Source organism: Drosophila suzukii, chromosome 2R (genome assembly GCF_043229965.1).
Source record: "Drosophila suzukii chromosome 2R, CBGP_Dsuzu_IsoJpt1.0, whole genome shotgun sequence".
NCBI classification, from domain to species: domain Eukaryota; kingdom Metazoa; phylum Arthropoda; class Insecta; order Diptera; family Drosophilidae; genus Drosophila; species Drosophila suzukii.
In genome coordinates, this window is record NC_092081.1 from 4,094,652 (window position 1) to 4,120,300 (window position 25,649).

General features: G+C 45.8%; 2 protein-coding genes across 3 annotated transcripts in view; one reads left to right on the forward strand and one right to left on the reverse strand.

Moving 5' to 3' along the window:
- LRP1 (LDL receptor protein 1) overlaps window positions 1-25,649 on the forward strand; it is a 61,754-nt gene that overhangs the window by 31,789 nt on the left and 4,316 nt on the right. Inside the window, exons 2-16 of one of the 2 annotated variants that reach the window (XM_065863331.2) lie at window positions 9,228-9,341; window positions 12,288-12,413; window positions 12,490-12,612; window positions 13,330-13,581; window positions 13,645-13,977; window positions 14,342-14,718; window positions 14,922-15,667; window positions 15,729-16,796; window positions 16,877-18,635; window positions 18,700-18,995; window positions 19,061-19,416; window positions 19,478-19,746; window positions 19,806-22,542; window positions 23,154-25,191; window positions 25,259-25,645. In XM_065863331.2, coding sequence (XP_065719403.2) covers window positions 9,228-9,341; window positions 12,288-12,413; window positions 12,490-12,612; window positions 13,330-13,581; window positions 13,645-13,977; window positions 14,342-14,718; window positions 14,922-15,667; window positions 15,729-16,796; window positions 16,877-18,635; window positions 18,700-18,995; window positions 19,061-19,416; window positions 19,478-19,746; window positions 19,806-22,542; window positions 23,154-25,191; window positions 25,259-25,645 — 10,981 coding nt within the window. Of the gene's footprint in view, window positions 1-9,227; window positions 9,342-12,287; window positions 12,414-12,489; window positions 12,613-13,329; window positions 13,582-13,644; window positions 13,978-14,341; window positions 14,719-14,921; window positions 15,668-15,728; window positions 16,797-16,876; window positions 18,636-18,699; window positions 18,996-19,060; window positions 19,417-19,477; window positions 19,747-19,805; window positions 22,543-23,153; window positions 25,192-25,258; window positions 25,646-25,649 lie in introns of those variants that run through there. The other variant, XM_070994702.1, reaches the window with a different exon arrangement.
- LOC108019742 (protein nemuri) lies at window positions 7,541-8,324 on the reverse strand. The gene has a single exon (XM_017087677.4). The coding sequence runs from the start codon at window positions 8,305-8,307 to the stop codon at window positions 7,624-7,626; it is 684 nt and encodes a 227-aa protein (XP_016943166.4). The 5' UTR covers window positions 8,308-8,324; the 3' UTR covers window positions 7,541-7,623.

Genomic DNA, 25,649 nt, shown 5'->3' on the forward strand with positions numbered 1-25,649 from the left:
GGAATTCTCTACATTTTATTTTCTAAAATTTGTTATTTGGACTCAAAGTTAACTTTATTAATACGTATTTTTCTTTACAAAAAGGTGTTGAAGTCTTTATTGTTTCCTTAGCTCCATTTCTCCTCAAGTTTTGCCTCATTAATGCAAGTTTGGCCTTTAGGCAACCAAAAAACATAGCAATAAAATGGAAGAAAAATTGGTAGTGCGAGTGCGAAAGGAAAGCAGAGGGAGCTCTTTTAAATATTTGCTACAAAGTTTTTCCTCAAATGCAAAGAGAAAGTTTTCCAGCCCTTTTGCAGGATTCCTCCTCCTCGCAGTTTTCCCCATTTATGTCCCTCGACAAGCGTTGATGATGCTGCAACTTTTTATGGTCCATCCGGATGCAAAATAATATCTCAATTTTCGGCAAAGTGTGCAAAGGGAAACTGGATAGTCTTGTAGAAAGTAAAATAGACTGGCTTATTATTTTTTTGAAAAATGGGCAATGCGCTCAGGTGGTTTTCTTACTGATATGAATTTCGACATGTTTAATATCGTAGTCCCCTTTCTTGCTAACTCATAAATGTTTCAAAAACTTTTCCGATGGAAAAAGTTCTTGTTCACTTTTTTCCACCCCAAAAACAATTAAATTTAATAAACGAAACACTCATTTACAAGTTTGTGTGGTTACAGACAAAACAAATTGCTTGCCCAGTTGAAGTGAAGTTAGGGTTAAAGTTTTCTTTTACTTTTCGGTTCTAAGTGATTTGGCTTTTAGCAGTGCACTGGCTCAGCCCCCATATTCTCGTTTTGGCCGGGCAGAAAGCACGTAATAAACTCGATTTAAGTGCCGAAAACATACGGCCACAGACAACAAACCGAGCGAGCAAACCGAAACCAAAAACGCCGGCAAAGTCCAATGTCCACGACAAACAAGCCAAAGCCGGACACGGCTATCTGGCCCAAAGCTATCCCGAAATGTCCTCCCTCCCAACGCCATCCTATTCAAACATGCAGAGATGGCAGCGAGCTATTCTGAAAAAATTAACCCAAAAAGAGAACAACTGGCCAATGCTAAAATAAAATGGTTAGGAAACAAGAAAATTGGTTTTTCCTTTCGCATTTACAAATTTAAATTCAAAGAAATGTATTTTGAATTTTTATTCGACTGTATTATAAACTGCGATGTCTTTAATTTATTTGGTTTATGACAAAATTGAAATAATTTCATTATATACGGATATAAAAGTATCTACTTTTTTGTGCACAGAAACAAAATTAACAAGATATAATGTTTTTCTCTTCTTTTCTATTGTGAAGAGTTTTGAATATGGCTTTCTCGTTCTTACCCAAAGTAATTATTAGAGAGATATTTTCTCAAAAATAAAATCCAAGAAAAGATACAAGTTATACTTATTAAATTCACCATGTGTATATCAAATTGATCGTTCTTTTCTTTCTGTGTGGAAAAGCTGTATTGGCATCTCTTTAGGAGAAACGTCGGCGATGTTTGGCCTGTCATGGCCTGCAAACTCGATCCTCCCATCCGCTTTCACAGGCGCAATTCAGAACCAATTCCCGTATGCATTTAAAGTACATTTATGTCAATCACGCTCATTATGCGCACTTCGGTGCATTAAATTATGCATAGGGACGTGGAGAAGCGAACGGGCAAGGATATCGCATCAGATGGGGCTGTCGATATAAATGAAAATTGAGACCGCAGTACAAGGAAGCTGAAATGCCAACGGAAGCCGCCATATTTGTATGTACGGCCAGATGCTGGACGGCACCGCAGCGGGGAAAACCCCACAGGATGCAGCTCCGGCTTCCTGTTTCCTCCGGGCCCCACGGTTTGCTTTTGACCATGCCCAGCCGGAAATCTGTACCGCCCTCAACACTCTGTCACCTTTATCACGTTTTTTCACGTTTTTATGCCTGGAATCATCTATAATGAAATGAATTTTTAAAAGCATGGGCATTCTCTTTTTTGCTTATCAATTTAGCGGATGCAAATTTACTACATTACACGGGGAAAATTATGAATGTCCTACTTTTCTTCTTATATTTATTTAAGTTTTTGGTTAACAGCCTTTATTAGATTTAAATACTAAGTCAAATTTTACATTTTGTGATAAAATAATGTGCTATGGTCACTCTAAATCAGTGGTCGGCAGCGGCCTATCTAGTGAGCATAGGGAAGTGTTCTGCCCATCCTCTGCTCGCTCACGTATAACGTACATCTTCGTGTGACTTCGGCATGGGTCTTCGGGTCATTTTTTTTCAACTTCGGCGCGCTTTTTTGTTGCTGCGGCAGAGGATCTCAGTGCAAAGCAGAGAAACGTCTCGCTACAGCATGTGTGTGCCGACCACTGCTCTAAATTGTATTTTTTTTTGAATATTTAGATTTCCTATTCTCCTTGTGCAATATCCTTATATGTTTTATTAAATGTTTTTTAAGCCATCTGTTTTTGAGGAGTTGTAAACGTTGCCTTGGCACCTCCTATTAAAAGTAGCTGCGAAAATGTTGTGACATCAAAAAAGAATCTTCCCAGAGAGTTGTGCAAATTTTCACAAAGTTTTCCATTAAAGGCGTAAGAAGACGAAAAGCTGGCGAAAAGCATTGAGACGGGTGATGGCGGAAGTAAAAGCGATGTGTGAACTGCAAATTGCAAGAGCTGACAACGGAAATTCGTCGGCTGCCGGCAGTGAAAATCTTTACGATATTCATGGACCCAATTCGGAGTGAAGGATGCTCTGAGTTTCGTGTGGGAAGTTTAACATTCAATCGTTAAGTTTGTTGGGAATTTGAGGGGCAATTATGCTGCTCGTCATAATTTATCGATATCTGGCAACATTTTAACCACAATTGTGTTCAAGGATGGTATTCCTCAACCCATAGGAAATTAAAGCTTTAAGAACATTATCAAATGGCTTTACATTTCGAGCGTCAGTTCAGCATATTAAATCATTTTATTCTCAAGCAGATTATAACCAACTTAATGTAGAGAGGTCTTTTTATAAAGATGGGTTTTTTGAATGAATTAAATGTATTGCGTACTTGTTTGCTGAAGAGCTCAGAGAACTAAAGTCCTTTATATAAAGTTAGTTAACAATGTGGGAATTAAAAAGGTCAAATTATTTGAAATCTAAACAGAAAACACATATTTGTTAGGACCATGCGGTTAGATAGGATGGTATAAATAAAGTTTCGTTTAATTCTTAAATTAAAATCCCTAAAAATTACACGTTCACTCGTTAAAGAGCGCAGGGCTTATTGCAAGTGTAATTACATTTAATTAAATGTTTGATATTAATTTCAATACCAATTTGTTGACCTTTTATTTCCGTAATAAACACCAATTGTCCTTAATTATGAGCGCAGCCTCGCTGCAGTTGGAAGTTCAGGCAGCACGAAATCCCTGAAATCTCTGGCACATTGCTCAGCCGACAACTGCCGCTCCCCTCAAACAACCAGAGACAACAACAATCACGGAAAATTGTGTGTTGCATACCCCTCAGGCGTGGCACGTACTCCTGCCAACTGTCAACGCGTCATTCAGCGCGCTAATTAAGTGAAAAACTATGTTACACACAGACAACCAACGCGCACAAACACACATCTTTTTGACCCAAAAAGCAAACAAAAACATGAGTAAAAAAACAAGAAGGAAAGTTTTATCAGAGTCCTCGACTAGAAGGTACCTAGTACTCTTTTAAAAAGATACTACTTCAAATAAATCTAGTCATACATCAACTGGATTTTTTTGAAATATTCACTTCTCAAAAGAAATCCAATCAGTTATTTAAAAATAACTGATGGCAATTGAAATTATTAACACAAGTATGACTTTAAAAATCTTTTTGAAAGGTTACAAATAATTATTTCTAAGAAACTTTTATATCAATCAGTTATTGAAGAATCAAACAAAAGTCGTGAGGCCTTTTACCTTACTTTAACGACTTAAAATTGGCAAGTGAATTTATAAACACAAATAATCCATTAAAAATCTATTTTCAAGGGATAAAATCAATTATTTCAAAGACATTTTTTTATCGAATAACTCAAGTTCTACATTTTAAATAAAAATACAAATAAAACATTTTAATGACGTTATGAATACCTGAACACCCGATGATCGATTATTCATTAGTCCAATTCTTACATTAAACAAAATTGTATCCTCCCCCCAGCAAAAGGTTTCCTTATCTAAAACATAAACTAAAACCAACATGCCCCTTGGAGTACTGGGTATAAAATGCGCGCAAAGTTGTTGACAAACAGAGGGGAGCAAAGGTGGGGGTGTGGGAGTGTAGCTGAACTGGATCTGAGTCCTGAATCCGAAACTTTCTGCTTTCCGTGTGCGCCCACATAATTCGCAACAGCGACAGATGCAAATTTCCCTTCGAGCCCAAAAGGCGCTTAACCCGTTTTCCTGTTGATGGAAAAACAAGCGGAGATTCAGGGCAGAGGTCGGGTCGCTCGAAATCAGAGCAAATAGCTAGGAACAAGGACTTTAAAGCTCAAGTAATAGAGCTGCGTTGAAGACCCGATTGAATTAAAGGGCCAGCGCCGAAAAAAGGAAACCAAGTTGGAAACTAAAGCGTTGGTACGTCCTGCCAGCCAAGAGTCAATTAAAATTTCTATTTGATTTGGCAAATGTCAGTGGCAGGCAGCCGTCTGCTGGCAGACGATTCGGGGGAGACAGGACCTGAAACAGAGACAGGATCACAGGACCACTCGCCCACACAACCGTCCAGCCGGAGAAGTACTTGCCCCATCCCATTGTGCTGACCAACTGCCAGCAGCAGTCCAGACAGATAAGAGCAACTCGAAATTGGCTACAGGTAGACAGAGTAAACACAGGATAACGTCTCTCAATGTTCTCGAAAGGAATTTCGCTGGGGAGAGAAGCGATGTAATAAAAATTATCTTTAATTAATAAAACTCCTATATTCCGACATTTTTTGGAAGAAAGTACGTAACTTAAGTGCTAGTACATTTATTTAGCCTACACTCGTTAAGTAAAAAGGAATATTGTATTCCTCAGAAAGTATGTAACAGGTAGGAAGGAAAGTATAAAGTATACAATATAAAGTATCTTCTTAATAGGATCACTAGCCTAGTCGATCCACCCATTTTAGTCCGTCCATCCATTTGCCTGTGTATACGCCGAGCTCTCTGATTTTATGTTCGAAAGCTAGAAAGTTGGGATTAAGGGTACAAGTTCTGGGGTTCTAAAGCAGCGCAAATTAGTTTTAGTCTGTCTGGTGCCCAGAGATTTAAAGGTTTTAATTTAGTGTAAATATAAACTGGCTTTATTAATCAATACCTTTCCACATGCCAATAAACATATCAATCGCAATAATATGTTCAAAGAAATGAATACAGATAGGTAGATAGGTAAGAAGGACCTTGCATAGTCGGAATAACCCGTACCATTCTCTAGGTGCCGCTAGGTGCCAATAAAAATCCTTTAAAATTGTATTTTATAAGTGTCGACTCAGCCTTGTTTCTTGTTTTAAGGTTGGTTAGTTAAGTAAGAGTATCTCCTAGTCTTGTTTAAATTAACAGATTGCATCTTTAACAAACTATTTTGCTATCCAACTAAATAGTCTTTTTTATAAAACATCATGTTTAAAAACAAATCTAGAGGTATAAAAACGTATTTATTTAACTTCGGAGTTCTTTAATATGTGAATAAAATAAAATGATTAATTTATTGACACATCATTTACCTTATTGTCTTCAATTTTTATTTTATATATTTATTTTTGTGGAATTTTAACAAGGAGAGCAATGCGTTAATTAATATTTATTTATTAGAATTAATTTTGTTCAAACCTTGTTGCACCAAATCCAACTGAAATCAAAAGAATTTTCTGTGGAACATCCTTGTACAAACGATTGGCATGACGACGCTGTCAGGTAAACGAACCCAACCAGGGCAAAAGATAAGCTGAAGGGAAAACAAACTGAAATTGAGTGCATCCCAGCCAGAGTTGGCGGAGAAGTTGGCTCACAAGCTGCACCGCCAATCCTTTATTTTGATTTTTATGTGGAGCAAGCACTAAAGCTCAATATGAACTAAATCAAAAAGAGGCGTAAAACTAATTTCGAACAGTGCAGAAGCGGCTAAACGAAATTGCAGCGCTATATAATTTATGGGGTCATAGAAGAAAAGCGGCATAAATACATAAAAAAGCACTATAACAAAAGCGGAATAGCTGGCGAAATTTATGACTTGCGGTTGCTACCTGGCACACACACCTGTGTGTATGAGTTCGCGATAAAAACTTTCTCTGCTGCAATACGTGAGTATTTGGTCCGAAAAGTATGCTACAATAAAGTTTGTTTCGTCGGATATGTACAGCGATATTTGCAGATCGTTGCTGCTAAGCCGTTGTTTTACGAACATTACTCCTGGGGAATTAAATATAAATTAATTCGGTGCTAGTTTTCTGCTGAGTTTTAATTTATTATTCGCTGAATTTATTCCAATAAAAAACTTCCAACTTGCAGTGAGCTGAATAAAAATGCAAAGAGGCAACTAAGGAAATATATTCAATGTATTCAGCGGACTCTAGGTAATTAAATTGGTTACGCAAAAGCATGGCTAATTTAAATAGCATGGCCCAACAAAATTTACATCTGGCCAACCTCGGCCATTTGGAGAACATCTGGCATGGAAATATGATCAGTTTCCTATTAACATATATTTTAATCAAGAGTACCTTTGCACTAGATCCTCTGGAACTTGATACTACGAAAATAGATTGCTCTGTCAATGGAACCCTGGAAAAGTGTCCCAGTCCCTGCCCGGAAACTTGTGAATTTCTGAGCGCTTCCTGTTTCAATAAATGTGGCGGCCCTTGCGTCTGCAAAGAGGGCTACATAATCGATCCCGATCGCAGGATTTGCGTCCTCAAATCGGACTGCCCAGCTAATATGAAGCAGACTACGCTGTGCAGGCATTATCCTGTGAATATTGAATACTTTGGCTCCTACATACTGTTTAATCTAACGGATTACAAGAGTATTGAAGTGAACATACCTACAAGCTAAGAATAAATGAATATTTAAAAATTAAAATCAATGTTTTTAAGATACTTTTGTCGTAGGATTTTTCAAATTCGCTTAGTCCTATTTATTTATGGTACACTGTAGCCAAAAATTTAAAACTTAAGGTACAGAGAGGAATCGGCCATAGTTTCTAGGACTTTCGGCCGAACTAAATTAATAAATTCAGGTTTACTCAATAACTAATATTTATGTACATGTCAATGGGAAGAGATAGAGATTGTGGCTTAGGCTTGTTTTATCGACCTCATGGTGAATTATAAATTCTTAAAAAAATACAAACTAGACCGATACCTTTTTAGGGTTTAAACACTAATTAAGTTAACCATGCGGATGAGATTCGGTTACTATATAAGAATGTTTACTTAAGTAAATTATCTTGATGGCAAATCTTCAGGCTTTAAATATTTGAAAACGATTCCTTTTTATTTTTGAACGACACTGGTCTGGAAATTCGATGGGAAAAGAAAAAGCACGCAGTATGTGGTTTTTGTTTATTTATTGTTAGTTTGGCTGTTGTTTAAACGAGTTGTAAAGCTGCATTCAGAGGGGTACTTAACGCTTTAGGCCACCTTGGTGGCTGGCGCTGCAGTCGTCTTGGTGGCGGCTTCTTTGGTTTTCTGGCCCTGGCGTTTGTTCTTGTTGCCCGTTCGCCGCTTGTTGCCGCTGCGTTTGCGTTGGCCACGACGACCGCGCCTTCCCTTGGCCCCGCACCGGCGATTGCCCCTCCTGCGGTTCTTGCGGCCACGCCCCTTGCGTCCGTTCCGCCTTCCGCCGCGTCTGCGATTACGTGGCTCAGCGCGGGACAGCTCACTTTCCTTTTCCAGTTCCTGCTGGGGCTCCTCGAGATCCTGGACTTCATCGGTGGGCTCCTGCTCCTCCTCCGCTTGCTGGTTCTTCACTCCAGTCTTTGTCTTGGTGGATGCGGTGTTAGAGGTCAGCTCTTTGTTATCCAGTTTTGTTATCTCCTCGTCCTCGTCGCCTTCTTCCTCCTCGTCCTCATCCTCGTCGGCATCGTTGGCCAGATCCTCTTCGTGCTCCATAATGTCATCGCCATCCTCTTCTTCGTCCTGCTGGACGGCATAATACCTGGCATTCAGGCGCTGGAGGAGACTCAGCTGCTCGGGACTAGGTCTGGCCTGGATGGTGGTCCTTCTGGGCTTGGCCGAGGTGCCAGTTCCAATGCTGAGCAGTGCCACCAGGGCAACGAGCAAGAGCCACTTCAATGACATGACTGTTGGATGCATTATGTTGCGGCACTAACCCCAAACCATGGCTTTTATGGGGTCTCAAGGTTCAGCTTTTGGCGGCTGAGTAAACGAGGCGACCTTTTTGTTTGACTTTGGAAAGTGGGTCTTGTGGAGTGGAATATGTTGTTATCAGGAAGCTCGAAGCATTTCCGACACCATCTTTTTTCAGCGCTAAGCAAATTTAAATTAGTTTTTTATTGTTTACGAAATGTTGGAAACAGCTTTGACCGGCCTAATGATGCAGCGTTCCTGAGTCACGTAATTCGGCATTTGGCTCCCAACAATGTGGCTCCGTTGTTAATGTTTAATTGTAGGCACGTACTGGGGCTACAGCAACTGCATAAACATTGAAATTATCTGGCGTTCTCAGGAAAGAGAATGGAACAGCATCAGGCTTTTCGGTGGGCTGTCGGTGGGTGGTTGGTAAGGTGGCCTTAACACGTCCCCACTCTGCCTGTCAAATGGAAAAATAATTTGGCAACCTATTGGTCACAGCTGTGGATCAAATATTATTATTCGGGAATAATTTACGTGAGCGTGCGTTGGTTGATTGCGGTCTCGATTAGAATAATGCGCAATAAACAGAGATATAGATGGTTCATCATAATGGAAAATATGCCAGTGCTTTGGATTCTTTATTTTAATTTCAGTTTGTTTACATTCGTAAATGCAGCTCATGCATCTTAGGCTGTTTTAATTAACCAGTTAAGAGGATCAATCGAACTGCTAGGATAAATGGCTGCTTGGCAACCATGGCACTTTTGGAGATTACCATAATTGCTTCCATTCCACACACCTCCTTGCATTCATTAAAATTCAAACTTGAACGCAATTGATTGAATGGCTGCCTCCATTCGCCCGTTTCCCTTTCCTTGTTGCCCTGAGTGACCATTATTCCGTCATCTATCCCATTGCAGGTCCCTGCCCAGCCTCGTACTTCACATGCAACGATGGATTCTGCATACCGATGCGATGGAAATGCGACTCCAAGGCCGACTGTCCGGACATGTCCGATGAGGGCAGCGAGTGCGGTGAGTACCCAATGTGTCCCCCGATCCGTGTAAGTCCGGGTGGAATCCGGGAATCCACAAGAGCTGCCGAACCCCCGCTGGGGACATTAGCAGGCGGTGATTGCTTTATTATTGGTTTGACTGTTTGGTCGGAACGCTTTTTGGCCATTCCCCGTGTGTCCGTCCTAATGACAGGTGGGCGGGCCTAAAAATTCACCGCAAATACATGGCCCAAAGTACCGGGCCCATTCACCGGCTGTCCGTAGCAAATGCAATTAGTTGTCGAACCATTTTTGGCCGACAAATCCGTAAACTGAAAGCCTGTCATGGACCTTAAAAGCCAACTCTGGTCGACTGTCATTGGGAAATTTAAGCGTTTGTCCTTAACACTCTCGAGGGCCGATAAGTGGAAAAAGCCACAAGACTAAAATTAATGTGTGCCCATTTTTATCTTTCTGTTTTTTTCCTTCGCTGAATGACAACGGCGAACTGCAACAATTGCTGCTGGCCCGCAGAGTTCTGGCATTTTTAATTTAATTTTTATGGCACTGCAGCCGGAGAGAGAACGACAACGACAACTCAGACGACAAATTGTCGGCAAATATTAATGCAACAGATTATAATAAATGTGCCCGGCACATCGTTGTCATCTACATTCGCCCAACTCCCCCCACTTTCTCCTTATGTACTGCCCCCTCTCTCCGTTCGCGCAATTTCAATTAAACTGAACTGAACTGAACTGAACTGAGTGCAGACATACGTACTGGCACACACACAAAGTTTATAAAGTGTTGTCATATATATAAGCCTCTTGATATATTGCATTTAAACTGGCCTCGTTACACTAGCGACAAAAAAGTTTCCTCAGATCTCCTCTCCATATAAATTTATTCAAATTTATACGCAACTTTTAAATGAGGCTTGACTTAAATGGACTCTCGGGATTTAAAAACTGTGAATATTTGAGCTTTGGCAATATTTTAGTTGCCACTTTTGAGGGAGTTATTTGATGGGGGCCGCAAACCGCTAGGGAAAATTTAAAATGCAAATACATGTGAACTTTTTTCGAAGTTCTAATTTAAAAATAGGAAATGTTTAGGTTTTAAAGGTGTAATTATTTTCTAGGTAGTTGTTGGTTAGCCTCTAGTTTTTGATTACAAATTGTAACTGTAAATGTATACCAATTTTTGATAAATTTCGAAGGATCTTTAGGTTTAGTTCAAAATCTATACATATTAATTCCTTTCACAATCCTTCACTTGTATTCAATGTATTTGTTTACCATTTTCGAGTGTATCAACTTTTACGAGGTCTCATTCTCATTTCTCTGCAAATGGAATGTGCATGGGAACAGCAGACATTACGGACAATATTATAATATTTTCCTGTTTTCCTAGAGTCATACATTTTTGCTCCTTGTGAGCATTTCAGAGATGCAAATTGTTGACACAAATAAAAGGAAAATGTGCAAAGAAGAATTCAAATAACGCGTTGTATTCTCGCCGCATTGGAGGTCGAAATCAAAGGCAGCCATGACAATGCCTTGACAGCGGATGGGTGGCACGGGTGATACTCCTTCAGGGGTGGAGAAAGCGGGATCCGGGAGCCAGGAGCACAAGGAGCGACATCCGACCGACATGCGCGACTATAACCATAAAAGCCACATTGGCGACACATGGGAACGGCCAAAAATATTTCGCTTGCCAAGAGGTTAAACTCCAGAGACAACCATTGGACGTGTCCATGTCTCCGTCTGCCGTGCTTCCGTATTCCCGTACTCCCGTACTCCCGTATTCGCGCGGCAATTTCCATGGCGCTGGCGTAGGGCAACACGGATATAATACGTAATAAGCCCAAGGGCATGCAGTCACGGGGTCCAGAGTGAAGTTTACATTTTTTATTTCGCCCCGAACGCAAAGAGCGCGGAGCTAACAGGACCAGAAATTTTGTCAGGGGAGCAGTGGAGACGGCGTTCTGGGATGCTGACCACCGCCAAACTGGATCCCGGCATTTATTTAATCAACTCTGGCCCTCGAAAATGGTCAAAAATGATGTTGCCGGCCAATTGTTAAACATTTTCAAGTGCCACGGGGAGTTCAACTAACTGGAAGCAAAGTCAACTCAAAAAATTAACGTTCCATTTAGCCAAGCGTATTTGTCACGGTTATTTTTTCATGGTCCTCCAAGGGTTGGCCATTGTCACCCCCCAAAAAAAAGAATAGAACTCGTTCACTTTAATAAAAGTCGAGCTAATTGGGTAATGACCATGAAGGGGAGAAGGAATGAAAGGGACCTAGGGTTATTTTCCATATTAGAAAGCTGCGTTACCAGATGGTTGCCAGTCTAATTTGTTTCTTTTTAAAATGAATGTATTTCTCTTGGAAAAAATATGTGTGCTATGTTCGGTTCGCCTTGTACTCCATTTACAGATATGGGGTGCCAAATGATAGAAGACATGTAACCTCCCTATTCCCAATTAAAATTTCCCAAAATAGGAGTTACAGCTTAAAAATTGCATGCGTACCCATATTTTCGTAGTTCTCTGGGACTATAAATAACACCTTAAACCTGATAACCATATTGATGACACTTTCCAATTTCCCCCCATACAACCCCATGTAACCCTTTCAAATTATAAGTGCCAGGATTACACAGTTATTTCTAGGATTTTCCACTTAAAGTGGAAGTTCAAACTTTTATATCTGCCGAAAGTTGGCCACGGCTGCCCTTGTTTGCGTGTTATTTACGATATCTCGCGAAATAATTCAGCGATTTGTACGAACAACAGCAGAAGCAACTTTTTGTTGGCCGAAAAGCGGACCAGCGAACGAGCCACCGGCCCCAATCCAAGACCACTAACAAACCCCACCATAAATCTTCATTTCGGTTATTGTTATTGTACGGGAGGAGTGTTGTGGAGTGGAGTGGAGTGTACTGAGCTTGGCTCTGTTCTGTTCTGTTTTCCAGCCGGGGCGCCCAAGTGCAACGAGGGACAGTTTCGGTGCGGGGTTACCCGCCACTGCATCCCGAACAATTGGCTCTGCGACGGGGAGTTCGACTGCGGCAAGGGCGACACATCCGACGAACTGAACTGTAAGTAAGCCGCGGGCCCATCCAGCGCCACCCACTAACCCGCCTCCTTGCTTCCCGGTTTCCTTATTTCGACCAGGTCCGAATGGCGCTACGCCCAAGTGCCGCGCCTTTGAGGGCCAGTGCAGCAACGGCGACTGCCTGGAGTTGTCCCGCTTCTGCGACGGCCGCTGGGACTGTGATAACGATGAGCTGCAATGTGGTAAGTGGGTGCAGCTGACCGAAGCGGCTAATTGGCCCGCCGAAAGCCAACTCAATCGGTTTACGCCGGCCAATACTGCTAAACAGGGCCAGTATCATAGCGCGGCCAATTATTGTATTGTTATGGAAATGTCTTAATTATCCAATTCGTAATCTAGTTGCGTAGTTATCTCAGGTACTCGAACTTAATATAGGTAATTTATACAACGAAGTTTAAACTCCAATTCACGATTTCATTAGTTTCCTTGCTTAAAGTATCAAGGTGCCTAGGGTATTTTGAAAAGGGAATCAATTTTTATAAAATAAACTAAATACAAAAAAAATTGTAGTATAATAATAATTATAATAATAATAATAATAAAAAAAAATAATAATTATAAGAAAATTTAATCTAACCCTTTAATATTATAATATTAGTTTAGTTCGACAAAAAGTTTCTTCAGTTTTTTCATAGAAAGTTAAAGACTTCATTAAAAATTAGTTTTCCTTATTACAATAGGACTCGTGAAGATATGCCCATTTGGAATTTTAAATTATTTAATTATAATACTTATGCTAATTATGTTATGTAAGCAAAAAATAGATTTTAATCTCAAAATTTTCACATGATGTTTAGGAAGAGAAAACTGACTTTAATTTGTAAAATAATACATAATGCATAATAATAAGTATTTCATTAAAATAGATGAGCCTAATGATAATCACTACTCATAAACAGATAAACAGAACGCTGCCTGCGCCGCGCTGAACTGCAGCTATAACTGCAAGCTGACCCCGCAGGGGGCACGCTGCTACTGCCCCAAGAACCAGGTGCCCGAGTCGTCGAACTCCACCCGCTGCGTGGACTACGACGAGTGCTCCGAGCCGGGCACCTGCGACCAGGTGTGCCGCAACACGCCGGGCTCCTACGAGTGCTCCTGCGTCTCCGGCTATGCGAAGACCAAGGGAAGTCGCTGCCGGGCCATCAATGGTAAGGGCCACAGAAACCTCCCGGACCCAGATGCACAACCGGCTAATCCCTCTCAATTTATAGTGCCGCCAACGGAGCCGGCCACGCTGACTTTTCTTTCGCAGGACGGCATACGGCGCATCGGAACCAGTGGCGAAGTCATCGCTCCCACGGGGGCAAAGGATAATGATAAAGTTACGGATAAGGATGGGGACAAGGATGGCGAGGGCAATGAGGAACAGCTGCTGCTCACGCAACCCGTTCGCTTCGTCCACGCCTTCGACGTGTGGCATCGGAATCGCACCCTCTGCGCCCTGCACTTCAGCTGGTACGAACTGCAGATGCGGTGCCAGCGCATCGATGACGTCCGGGTCAACTGGACACTGCCCTTCTCCTCCTTCGTCTCCCCGCAGCAATGTGAGTGACCGTTTATCTTGACCCCGATTGGGGTCCTGGCAAAAGGTACTCTGTTTAAGAATAGAATTTGTTTCCCATTTGTGGTGCTTAAAGGTGACCATCCTTAAAAATAGCTTGGAACTTTACCGTATTTATGGAAATATTTATAAATAACGTGGCTCTACCAAATAGTAATTAGTTAAGTAATTAAATGTTTACTATATCCTATTCGAAAATATCGGCTTGGATAGTATTTCTAAGTAAAGCCATCAAGTTAGCTATGGTTATTCATAGAGCCACACATATTTAAGAGCGTTCGAGTTATCGATGCAAAATGCTACGTTCTGGTTTTCATTGCTTGCCTTGGTCTATTTTTTCTTCACAGTCTTCACAGAACTTCGATTGGACTGGCTGTCGGGTAATTGGTATTTGGTGAGCGAGGACGATGGCCTGGTCTATCTGTGCACGAACGCAATGGCTTTCTGTCGCGTGATATTGCAGCAGGTGGATCCGCTGTCATCTCTGGCACTGGACCCCACCAAGGGATATATGTTTTACACGGACTGGACGCCCAGTTTGTCGCGTTCGCTGCTCGACGGCAGCAATCGCACTGTTTTGGTTACCGACCAAGTTTACCACCCGAGCAGCGTCACTCTGGACCTGGCCAATGAGTTGGTGTACTGGATTGATATCTACAAGGATGAGGTAGAACGTGTGAACTACGAGGGACAGGACCGTTGGACCCTCAAAAGGGCACCAGATGTAAGTATTAAATGGAAAAAATATTTCCATAGAAATACCAAACTAGGTTCTATTGTTTATATATTGGTGAACAATTCATTTACATCTTTTTATTTATATATAAAACGGATTTTAAATTAACAAAATTCCGAAACTCATCGTTTACTGTAGCATACTTTTTGGGGCTTGTGATGACTGATTTCTCTTGTTCGCCTCTTTTTCAGTCCCCTGTGCCATTGAAAACCATCCATGCCGTAGAGGTCTTTGAGAACTCAATTTATTTGGCAGCCTGGATGGACAAGGCCATCGTTAGCATCGATAAATTCACGCTCAAGGCCCGCGTCCTCCACGCGAATGTGAGCCGTGGTGCCAATTTAAGGATTTTCCACCGCCAAAAGCAGCCCGAGGTGGCTCATCCATGCCGCGATAACAACGCCGGCTGCAATCAGATCTGTGTGCCCCAGTGGACGAAAGGATTCGCCAGCGCCAAATGCCTGTGCACCGCCGGGTATAAGTTGCACAATCAGACGACCTGCCTGCTCTCCGCCCTCGACAAGTTTCTGGTCTACAGTGATAAGCACCTGGCTAGGATCAGCGGAGTACCGCTGGACACCGAACAAGTGCAGCAGCTGGAGCAAATTGGTGAGCAACCAGATGTCATGGTACCTGTGTACAATGTCTCCAAAACCCTGGCCATCGATGTAAACGTGCGCGGCAAGGCGGTGTTCTATGTGGTCGCTGATTCGGATGCGAGTCTCGCGGGAAAAGAGGAACCCTTGTGCAGCATCCGGAGTCAGTCGCTCAATGGCAGTGTCTCCCGACTGCTGACCCACGGTCTGAAGAAGGTACACGCCCTGGCCTTTGATTGGATCAACGATCACCTGTACTGGTCCAGCCATCGGAGCTTGCAGGTGGCTCCTTTAAAAAACCTGAGCAAGGTGCTTACCTTTAGCACCGACTGCGATGCCATGTAAGTGTGGTTGATAATATAATGTAACCAGAGTTTCTTACAACTAAATCATATTATAAAGGTCCCTGGAACTCGACCCCACGACCGGGCTGCTCTACTGGACGCAGTGGGAGTCGCAATCCTGCGAGGCCGGCATCTACAGCGCCTGGATGGATGGCACTCACAAGGAGCTGCTGGCCAAGGGCACCGGTGCGATGCCCATGAAATGGCCCCGCAGCCTGGATGTCGATCGTCGCACCAAGGAGCTGTACTGGTGCGATATCCGGCTGGGCACCATTGAAGTCATGAAGCTGGATGGCACCGGGCGGGAGGTGCTCTTCAAGTCCGACCAGTTCCATCCCTACTCAATGGTGCAGTACAATGGACTGATTTACTGGGCTGACAACAGGAACTCCACCATTTGGCGTTTCCACGCGCACCAGGCCAACCTATCCAGCACATTTAGCTCAACGGTGCATTTACAGAGAACCGGAAGAGCTGCAGATCTGCGGATCTTCGATGTGGCCACTCAACCAATGCCCCAAACACCCAGTGCCTGTGCGCAGTCCAAGTGTCCGGGAATGTGTTTGAACACGCCGAAAGGTGCCATATGTCGCTGTCCCGATGGGTTCACGCTCAACGGCACTGGAAGCCACTGCATCCCCCAGTTGGCTCCGTCTCCCATTCGTCCCAATTGCACCTCGGGATTCATCTGCCGCAGCACGCGACAATGCCTCGATAGCAAGGACATGTGCGACGGCTTCGACGACTGTGAAGATGGCATCGACGAGAGCTCCGATCCGAAGGGGCCTTGCAACGCCAATACCTGCGACAAAACCCTCAACTTTGTGTGCAATGGTCGCTGCTATCAGAGATCGCTGCTCTGCAGCTCCATTCCCTACTGCTCGGACGGAACGGATCAGGCGAACTGCCAACAAAACACCTGCAACAGCAACGAGTTTACCTGCCACAAAAGCGGTCGCTGCATCCAATTGACGTGGGTTAATGACGGAGTGGTTGATTGTGGACCGGATGATGACTCCGATGAGACGTCAGAGACAATCTTTGGCAGCAAGTGCCCGGAATTTGACTGCAACAATGGGCGGTGTCGTCAATTTGCCGACATCTGCGACGGCATCGATAACTGCGGGTAGGTTATCAAAGCCTGTGGACTAATTCAGCGTATCTAAAGCTTAGAATCTAAACTAATATATTTGTATCTCTCACTAGAAACAATGCTGATGAAATAGAATGTGAGCTGGAGTGTGGACACGGGGAGAAGTACTGCCGCCCCATTGGATGCTATGGAGAGATGCACATGTGCGATGGGATCCACGACTGTGAGGACTTCAGCGACGAGGCCAACTGCAACCAGACAAAGAGCGACAATCATCCGGTGACTGGATGGAAGGATCTAAGCGAATGTGCTCCGCATGAGTTCGCCTGCCTAGATCCGTTCGAGTGCATCCCGGACTTTCTGCGCTGCGATGGCATTCCGCACTGTTTCGACAAGACTGATGAGCTTAACTGCACCCATATCAATGCTAGTCGATTTGACATGAACGAGACGGTGATCTGTGAGCACCCGGATCGGCTGTGTGGCTTCTCCAAGCAGTGTGTGACGGTGAACCAGCTGTGCGACGGAAAGAACGATTGCGAGGACACAACGGACGAGGGCTTCTTGTGCGCGGATAAGCTGTGCGACCGCGGACATGAGTGCTCTCATCGTTGCCACAACACGCCGGAGGGGTATATCTGCTCCTGTCCCGACCACCTGTACCTGCAACCGAACGGAAAGCGCTGCAGCATGCAGCACGCCTGCGATCACTGGGACACTTGTTCGCAGGTGTGCGAGAGCAGCGGGAAGGGCTACGACTGCCGTTGCTTGGATGGATTCGACCTGGGCTACGATCGGTTCACCTGCAAAAGCACCGCTCCGGATGAGCCTTACGTCATCTTTACGAACAGGCAGGATATCAAAGGTGTCAACCTGAAGACCATGAACGTGGCCAACTTCTACACCTCCTTGAGGAATATTATTGCATTGGATTTCCTGTACAACAACGAATCCAATGTGGAGATATTCTGGACGGATGTAATCGACGACAAGATTTATAGGGGTCAGCTGGTCGGCGAGAGTCTGCGAAATGTAGTGGCCGTCATCCACTCTGGACTCTCCACCACCGAGGGACTGGCTGTGGATTGGGTGGGCAAAAACCTGTACTGGATCGACTCCAATCTGGACCAGATCGAGGTGGCAAAATTGAACGGTAGCTTTCGGCGTACACTGATTGCCGGCAACATGGAGAGCCCAAGAGCTATAGCCTTGGATCCAAGGGAAGGTCTTCTTTTTTGGACCGATTGGGATGATAACTCGCCAAGAATTGAGCGGGCCAGCATGTCGGGCGATGGCAGACGCATGATCTCCACCAGCTGGCAATTGAACGCCGGATGGCCCAATGGCTTGACTCTAGACTACACTCAAAGAAGGGTGTATTGGGTGGATGCCAAGTCGGACTCGATCAGTAGCACCATGTATGACGGATCCGAGCATCACGTGGTACTCCGCAACAAGGACATACTCTCCCATCCGTTTGCCATCTCTGTGTTCGAGAACTATGTGTACTGGACGGATTGGCGAACCACATCAGTAATACGTGCCAACAAGTGGAATGGAAGCGACGTCCAGGTGCTGCAACGCACCCAGTCGCAGCCTTTTGGCATCCAGGTGATGCACTCCAGTCGCCAGCCCTGGGATCGGAATCCCTGCGGCGAGAACAACGGAGGCTGCTCTCATCTTTGTCTCCTTAGTGGTAAGGGAACCTTCAAGTGCGAATGTCCCCATGTGATGCGCCTGGATCCCAGCAATGAAAGGAATTGTGTGCCCAATGAACAGGTGCTGCTGTTCGTCATGGTGGACGAGATTCGGGGTATTGATCTCCATCAGCCCAGTCACCTCACCATACCAACTATTCGGCAGTCACCAAGGGTGAGTAAATAAATCTTACTAAGTATAAACTTTTCGTAACATTAAGTATTTCCTTTTTCTAAAGTTGGTGGCTCCACAACGCATCGATTTCCTGGTGGATGAAAGTCGCATTTTCTGGTCGGACATTCAGCAGAATGAGATCTCAAGTGCCGGAATTTCGAACGGCCTGATTGAGCCCATAATCAACACCAACATTGAGAAACCCTATGGCTTTGCCCTCGACTGGATTGGCCGAAACTTGTACTTCTCTTCGGGTCAGATCAAGTGTAATATTCTGGCGAGTAATTTAAAGGGTGAATATGTGACCACCATCCACGAGGATCTGAACATGGTGGACAGCATTGTCTTGGATCCCGCTAAGTAAGTCGACTTGCCTATCAATCCGGCTAAGATGAACTTGCTGACCTATAATCTAATATTTTCAGTGGAAAGATGTATTGGATTCACTCTGCCTCCGACGGAAGTCTGTCCCAGTTGGAGCAATCCAATCTAGACGGTTCGGGCCGCTTGTTGATCTATGAGTACGAGAACAATCTCCAGAGTCTGACCATGGACTTCGACTCACAGCGACTGTACTATGCTTACGAGAGCTCGGGAATCGCATATTACGACATTCCAAGGAACGAAACGCATAAGGTACTGGTGGCCAGTGCAATCACCTCGATCAGTTCGCTGACTGTCTACAATGGAACGCTATATTTTCCGGAAAACATTCAGAGTGTGATTATGCAATGTGAGAAGGAAGCGTGCTCCAACATGTCCTTTCTCAGGGTTAATACAAGTAAGTGCATCTCAAATCCAGGACTAAGTTCCTCTGATTATAAATTTGTTTCCCTTGCCAGAGAGTATTCAGAGCATGAAGATGTTCTATGCGGATGCGCAGACAGGCTCAAATACCTGTGCTCATTGGGCCTTGGGCGGTGGGTGTCAGCACCTTTGCCTGGCCACCTCGTCCACGGAGCACGTCTGCCGCTGCGCCCTCGGCTATGATGTGGAGCCAAACAATCCAATCGGTTGTGTTCCGCGGGCGGAATTTATTTTCTACTCCATCGATGTGTTGCAGGGCGTGGAAATGATTGATCCATCGGAGCAGTTTGACACGCCTTCTCCGGTAAGATATTTTATTCTTCTTTTGAACTTTAAAATTGCTTAACAATTACCTTCCAATAGGCTTTGGTGCCCATTTCCCGGGTAAGTTCGGCCAGCTTCATCGATTATCTGGCGGCGACAGATACTCTTTACTGGGGCGACACCGAGCTGGGCAGTATATCCCGCGTGAAACGCGATGGAACCCAAAGGGAAACCATTTTGGAGGCCCTCAACCTTGTGGGATACAAGCAGCAGGACTGGCTGGGTGGTATTGCCATCGACTGGGTGGCTGGAAACATTTACTGGAGTGACACGAAGCGAAATATCATCGAGGTTGCTCGTCTCGATGGAAGCCATCGATACGTGGTGGTCTCCAACTTGGACAAACCCACGGCTCTAGCGGTGGACCCGTTGCAAGGAATGCTTTTTTATGTAACCCAACAACACATTGGCCGCGTTGGCCTGGATGGCAGTCAACCCTTCGTCTTGGTTAATCAAACGAGAGCCAACTGGGCGGTTGGGAGTCTGGTCCTGGACATAGAAGCCACCAAGGTGTACTGGTGTGAGCGATACCCGGATGCCCTGATGAAGGTTGATTACGATGGAAATCTTAGGCAGCAACTGCTGAATGAAAGCCTCAACAATCCCGTGGCTCTTTCCAAGATGGGAGAGTATTTGTATTGGGCGGAAAACAAGTACAACGAGGGAATCATCCGAGTGGCCCCCTTGGCCAACCTCAGTCAGTCGAAGGTGGTCCTCCAAACGGAACAGGATGCCATTAGGGATCTTAAAATCTACTCCAAGCACCTTCAAAAGGGAAGCAATCCCTGCGCCCACGGCAACGGAGGTTGCGAACAGCTCTGCCTGTTCAATGGAACCAGCGCCATCTGCGCCTGTGCCCACAGTCACCTGTCCTCGGATGGCTACAGCTGTGAGCCGTACGAAAACTTCCTGCTGTTCAGCTATCGGAGCAACATTGAGAGCATCCACATGACTGATCATGCTGATAAAAACTGGCCTGTTCAAATGATTTCCAATTCCAGTTTGATGAGGAACGTGATCGCCATCAGCTATAACTATGAGGAGCAGTTGGTGTACTACTCGGATGTCCAGCTAAGCACCATCAACCAGGTGTACTTTAATGGCACGGGCCAGCGCGTCCTGATAGGCCAGCAGGAGCGAGTAGAGGGTCTGGCGTACGACATCGTCAACGAGCAGCTCTTCTGGACCTCGAACAACAATGCTGCAATCCGGAGCGTGGAGCTGCGACATCTTTCTGAGCACGCAGATCAAAACCTAAACCATGTGAAGAACGTACTCAGTCTTCGGGAAAAGGACAAGCCGCGTGGCATCGCTGTGGAGCCGTGTCTGGGCATGATCTACTGGACCAACTGGAACGAGGAGTCGCCCTGCATTCAGCGATCGTACCTCACCGGATACGGAACGGAGGTTATCATAAAAACCGATATCAAAATGCCCAATGCCCTGACTCTGGACTTGGATCAGCAGAAGCTGTACTGGGCGGATGCCCGGCTAGACAAGATCGAGCGGACCAATTACGATGGCACCAATCGAGTGGTGTTGGCCCACTCCACGCCGAAGCACGCCTTTGCCATGGCTGTGTACGGGGACCTGCTCTTCTGGACAGACTGGGTGCTCCATGCCGTTGTTAGAGCTAACAAATATACAGGCACGGATGTACTCTTCCTGCGGGAGCATGTGACCCGGCCTATGGGCATTGTGGCGGTTCAGAACAGCAGCATCAACTGCGATGCTAATCAGTGCAAGATCCTGAATGGTCAGTGCGAGGATGTGTGCATCCTGAACAAGAGCGGCCAGGCTACCTGTCACTGCACCCGGGGCATCCTGGCACCCGACGGTCGACGCTGCATTGCTCCTGTGAATACGAGCTGCGGCGCCCTGCAGTACAATTGCCACTCTGGGGAATGCATACCCATGGAGCTCACCTGCGACAATGTGACGCACTGCGCGGACGGATCGGACGAGTGGCGCAGCTACTGCATCTTCCGCCAGTGCCCAGAGACGCACTTTATGTGCCAGAACCACCGATGCATTCCCAAGGAGCAGAAGTGCGACGGAGAGCAGCAGTGCGGCGATGGCAGCGATGAGACCGCCCTGCTCTGCAAGTGCCAACCGGATCAGTTCCGCTGCGGAAGCGGCGAGTGCATTCCGCGCAAGTTCCTCTGCGACAACATGAAGGACTGTCGCGACTTCAGCGACGAAAAGACGTGTGCTCCCACTCCCTGTGAGGTGGGCGATGTGACCTTCGTACATTGCGGCAACAGCACGATGTGCATCATGCCCAGCTGGCGCTGTGACGGAGATCCCGACTGTCCAGATGGCACGGATGAGTTGGACTGCGCCAACCGCACCAATGTAAGCTGTGATCCCGGTCAGTTCCGCTGTGCCGCCGGGAACTGTATTGCCGGATCCTGGCACTGCGATGGCGAAAAGGATTGTCCAGATGGAAGCGATGAGATTAACTGCCGCACCGAGTGCCGGGGCAATCAGTTTGCCTGCGACAGAATCTGCATCCCGGCTAGTTGGCAATGTGACGGGAAGAGCGACTGCGAGGATGGCACGGACGAGGGCCCGCAGTGTCCGAGTCGGCCATGCAGACCGCACTTGTTCCAGTGCAAGAGCTCCGGACGCTGCATTCCCCAGAAGTGGGTGTGCGACGGTGAAAAGGACTGTCCCAGCGGCCTAGGCGATGAGGGCAGCGAGGACGAAGGTCCCCAATGCGGAGGCGTCACTCACATTCCAGACTGTCCGCCACCTGCTCACCTCTGTACCAGTGGTAAGTTGAAAATCTTATATCACATTTCAACATTTTCTTAAATACCATTTTTACCATATTTTCAAAAAACTAAGACAACATTATCGTGTAATTCTGAAAGATCTTCTTTGTTTTGCTTGCGTACAAAGCTAAATTAAATATTTGTTTGTCACTTATCATTTAATTAGAAGTTTGCAATGCAGTGAAGGAAACATTTCCGATATTTAAGTTAGAAATATTGTTGAAAGGCTTCGAGAGCGAAGTCAATATAGCCATGCTCGTCTGTCCGATTTATGCAATAAGTTCCTAAGTTTTAAACATTTCCAAAAGTAGTCTCTTTGTTATATATATTATATAGAATTAATTTAAAATGTAGGAATTACGATTAAAATTATTAAAATAACAGATGATCGATCAATGAGAAAATGAGAGCAAAATAGACATTACTTCGCTTGTTCTAACAAATACGCAATAATATAACAATCTTAAGAAGATATAACAATTTTAAAAATGTTTTTAAATTTAAAATAAAACAAACATGAAAACTATCGGTACATTTGTAGTACAATCATTTTTGAAAACTAAGAGGTAACTTTGTTTAATTTCTAATTATCAAATTGTTACCTTTGCAGGCCTCTGCATCGACTCTCATTATGTGTGCGATGGGGATGAGGATTGTCCTGGAGGTGATGATGAGTACGAAGGCTGTGTGCCAGCCTTTCTCCCGCACTCCTGCCCTGGGGGGTCGCTGATGCACCAGTGCCAGGATGGCCTATGCATATTAAAGAACCTAACGTGCGATGGAAAACCGGACTGCGGCGATGGATCCGACGAGACGAGCAGTCTGTGTGCCCACACACGGGGATGCAATGGCACCGACGACTTCCGCTGCAAAAATGGAGCCTGCGTTCATGCTGATTTGTTGTGCGATCGGAGGAATGATTGCGGCGACTTCTCGGACGAAGAGATGTGCAACGTGAACGAGTGCCTGATTCCAGATATCTGCGAGCACGAATGCGAAGACAAGGTGGTGGGTTACCAGTGTCATTGCCGGCCGGGGTACAAGGTCCTGCCCAAGAGTCCGCACCTCTGCACGGACATCGACGAGTGCGATGAACAGCAGCCGTGCTCCCAGACCTGTGTCAACACATACGGATCATACAAGTGTCTGTGCGCAAAGGGTTACGCCCTGGTGGATCACCACACCTGCAAGGCCACCAGCAACGTGTCCATGGAGCTGATCTTCTCGAATCGCTACTATATCCGGCAGGTCGACATGGCAGGCAACGGCAGTATACTGATCAACGAGCTTTCCAATGCGGTGGCCCTGGACTACGACTGGGATAGCCAGTGCCTGTACTGGTCTGATGTCACCAGCACCGTGGGTACCATCAAGAGGCACTGCCCCAAGGAAAACAAGACGCAGACCCTGCACCAAGCCATGCTAAAGAACCCCGATGGTCTAGCCGTAGACTGGGTAGCGAAGAATCTGTACTGGTGCGACAAGGGATTGGATACGATAGAAGTATCACAGCTTGATGGAAAGTACCGGAAGGTCTTGATCAACGAGTATTTGCGGGAACCTCGTGGCGTTGCCCTGCATCCGTATCAGCGGCACATCTTTTGGTCTGACTGGGGCGACACTCCGCACATAGGCAAGGCTGGCATGGATGGCTCCAATCCTAAGATGATCATTCGGGATGGCTTGGGTTGGCCTAACGCCTTGACTATAAGTTTTGAGACGCAACAGTTGTTCTGGGGTGATGCCAGGGAGGACACGATCTCGGTGAGTGATTTGGATGGAAATCACACGCGATTGCTGCTGGCCAGGAGCATCAATCCGCTACTGAATCTGCACCACATCTTCGCCATTGCCGTGTGGGAGGGTCGTATCTACTGGTCCGACTGGGAGACCAAGTCCATTGAGTATTGCAGCCTCTTTAACGGACAGAACTGCACCACTTTGATTACCACAATCCATCGACCGATGGACCTACGCGTGTTCCATCCCTACCGCCAGCAGCAGCCCATTAGCGGAAATCCCTGCCTGGCCGCCAACTGTTCCACGCTGTGCGTCCTGTCGCCGGAGGAACCGTACTACAAGTGCATGTGTCCCACTAACTTTGTCCTGGCGGACGATGGGCGCACTTGTCGGGCTAATTGTACGGCTGCCCATTTCGAGTGCGTGAACACTTACAAGTGCATTCCGTTCTACTGGCGCTGCGACACCCAGGACGATTGTGGCGATGGCAGCGACGAGCCGGAGACCTGTCCGCCCTTCCACTGTGAGCCTGGACAGTACCAGTGCGCCAACAAGAAGTGCACCCACCCCTCGAACCTCTGTGATGGCATTAACCAGTGTGGCGACGGATCGGATGAACTGAACTGCGACAATTTCACCTGCTTCGATACCCATATGAAGTGTGGAGCGACCGCCAATTCCAGTGCCTTCTGCGTAGACAATGTGAAGCGATGCGATGGAGTTAAGGACTGTCCGGGCGGAGAGGATGAATCCGCGTGCACGCCACTCGTGTGCAAGAAGGATCAGTTCCAGTGCGGCAACAACCGGTGCATGCCTTATGTGTGGGTGTGCGATGGGGACATTGATTGCCCGGACAAGTCCGACGAGGCCAACTGTGATAATGTCTCTTGCGGAACCCACGACTTCCAGTGAGTTTACCATTTTAAAGAAATACTAGCATATTAGCTTAACAGCCATTTTCCTCCTTACTTTCAGATGCGATTCGGGTCGGTGTATTCCACTCGCTTGGCGTTGCGACGACGACCTCGATTGCCCCAATGGCGAGGATGAACCAAGCAGCTGCTTCACCTCCAAGGCTACCTGTGACCCCACCTACTTTAAGTGCAACAACTCCAAGTGCATTCCCGGACGTTGGCGCTGCGACTACGAGAACGACTGCGGCGATGGCAGTGACGAGCTGAACTGCCAGATGCGCAACTGCTCGGAGAGCGAGTTCCGGTGTGGAACGGGCAAGTGCATCAAGCACAACTACCGCTGCGATGGAGAGATCCACTGCGACGACAACAGCGACGAGATCAACTGCAACATCACCTGCAAGGATAATCAGTTCAAGTGCGCCGCCTTCAACACCTGCATCAACAAGTAA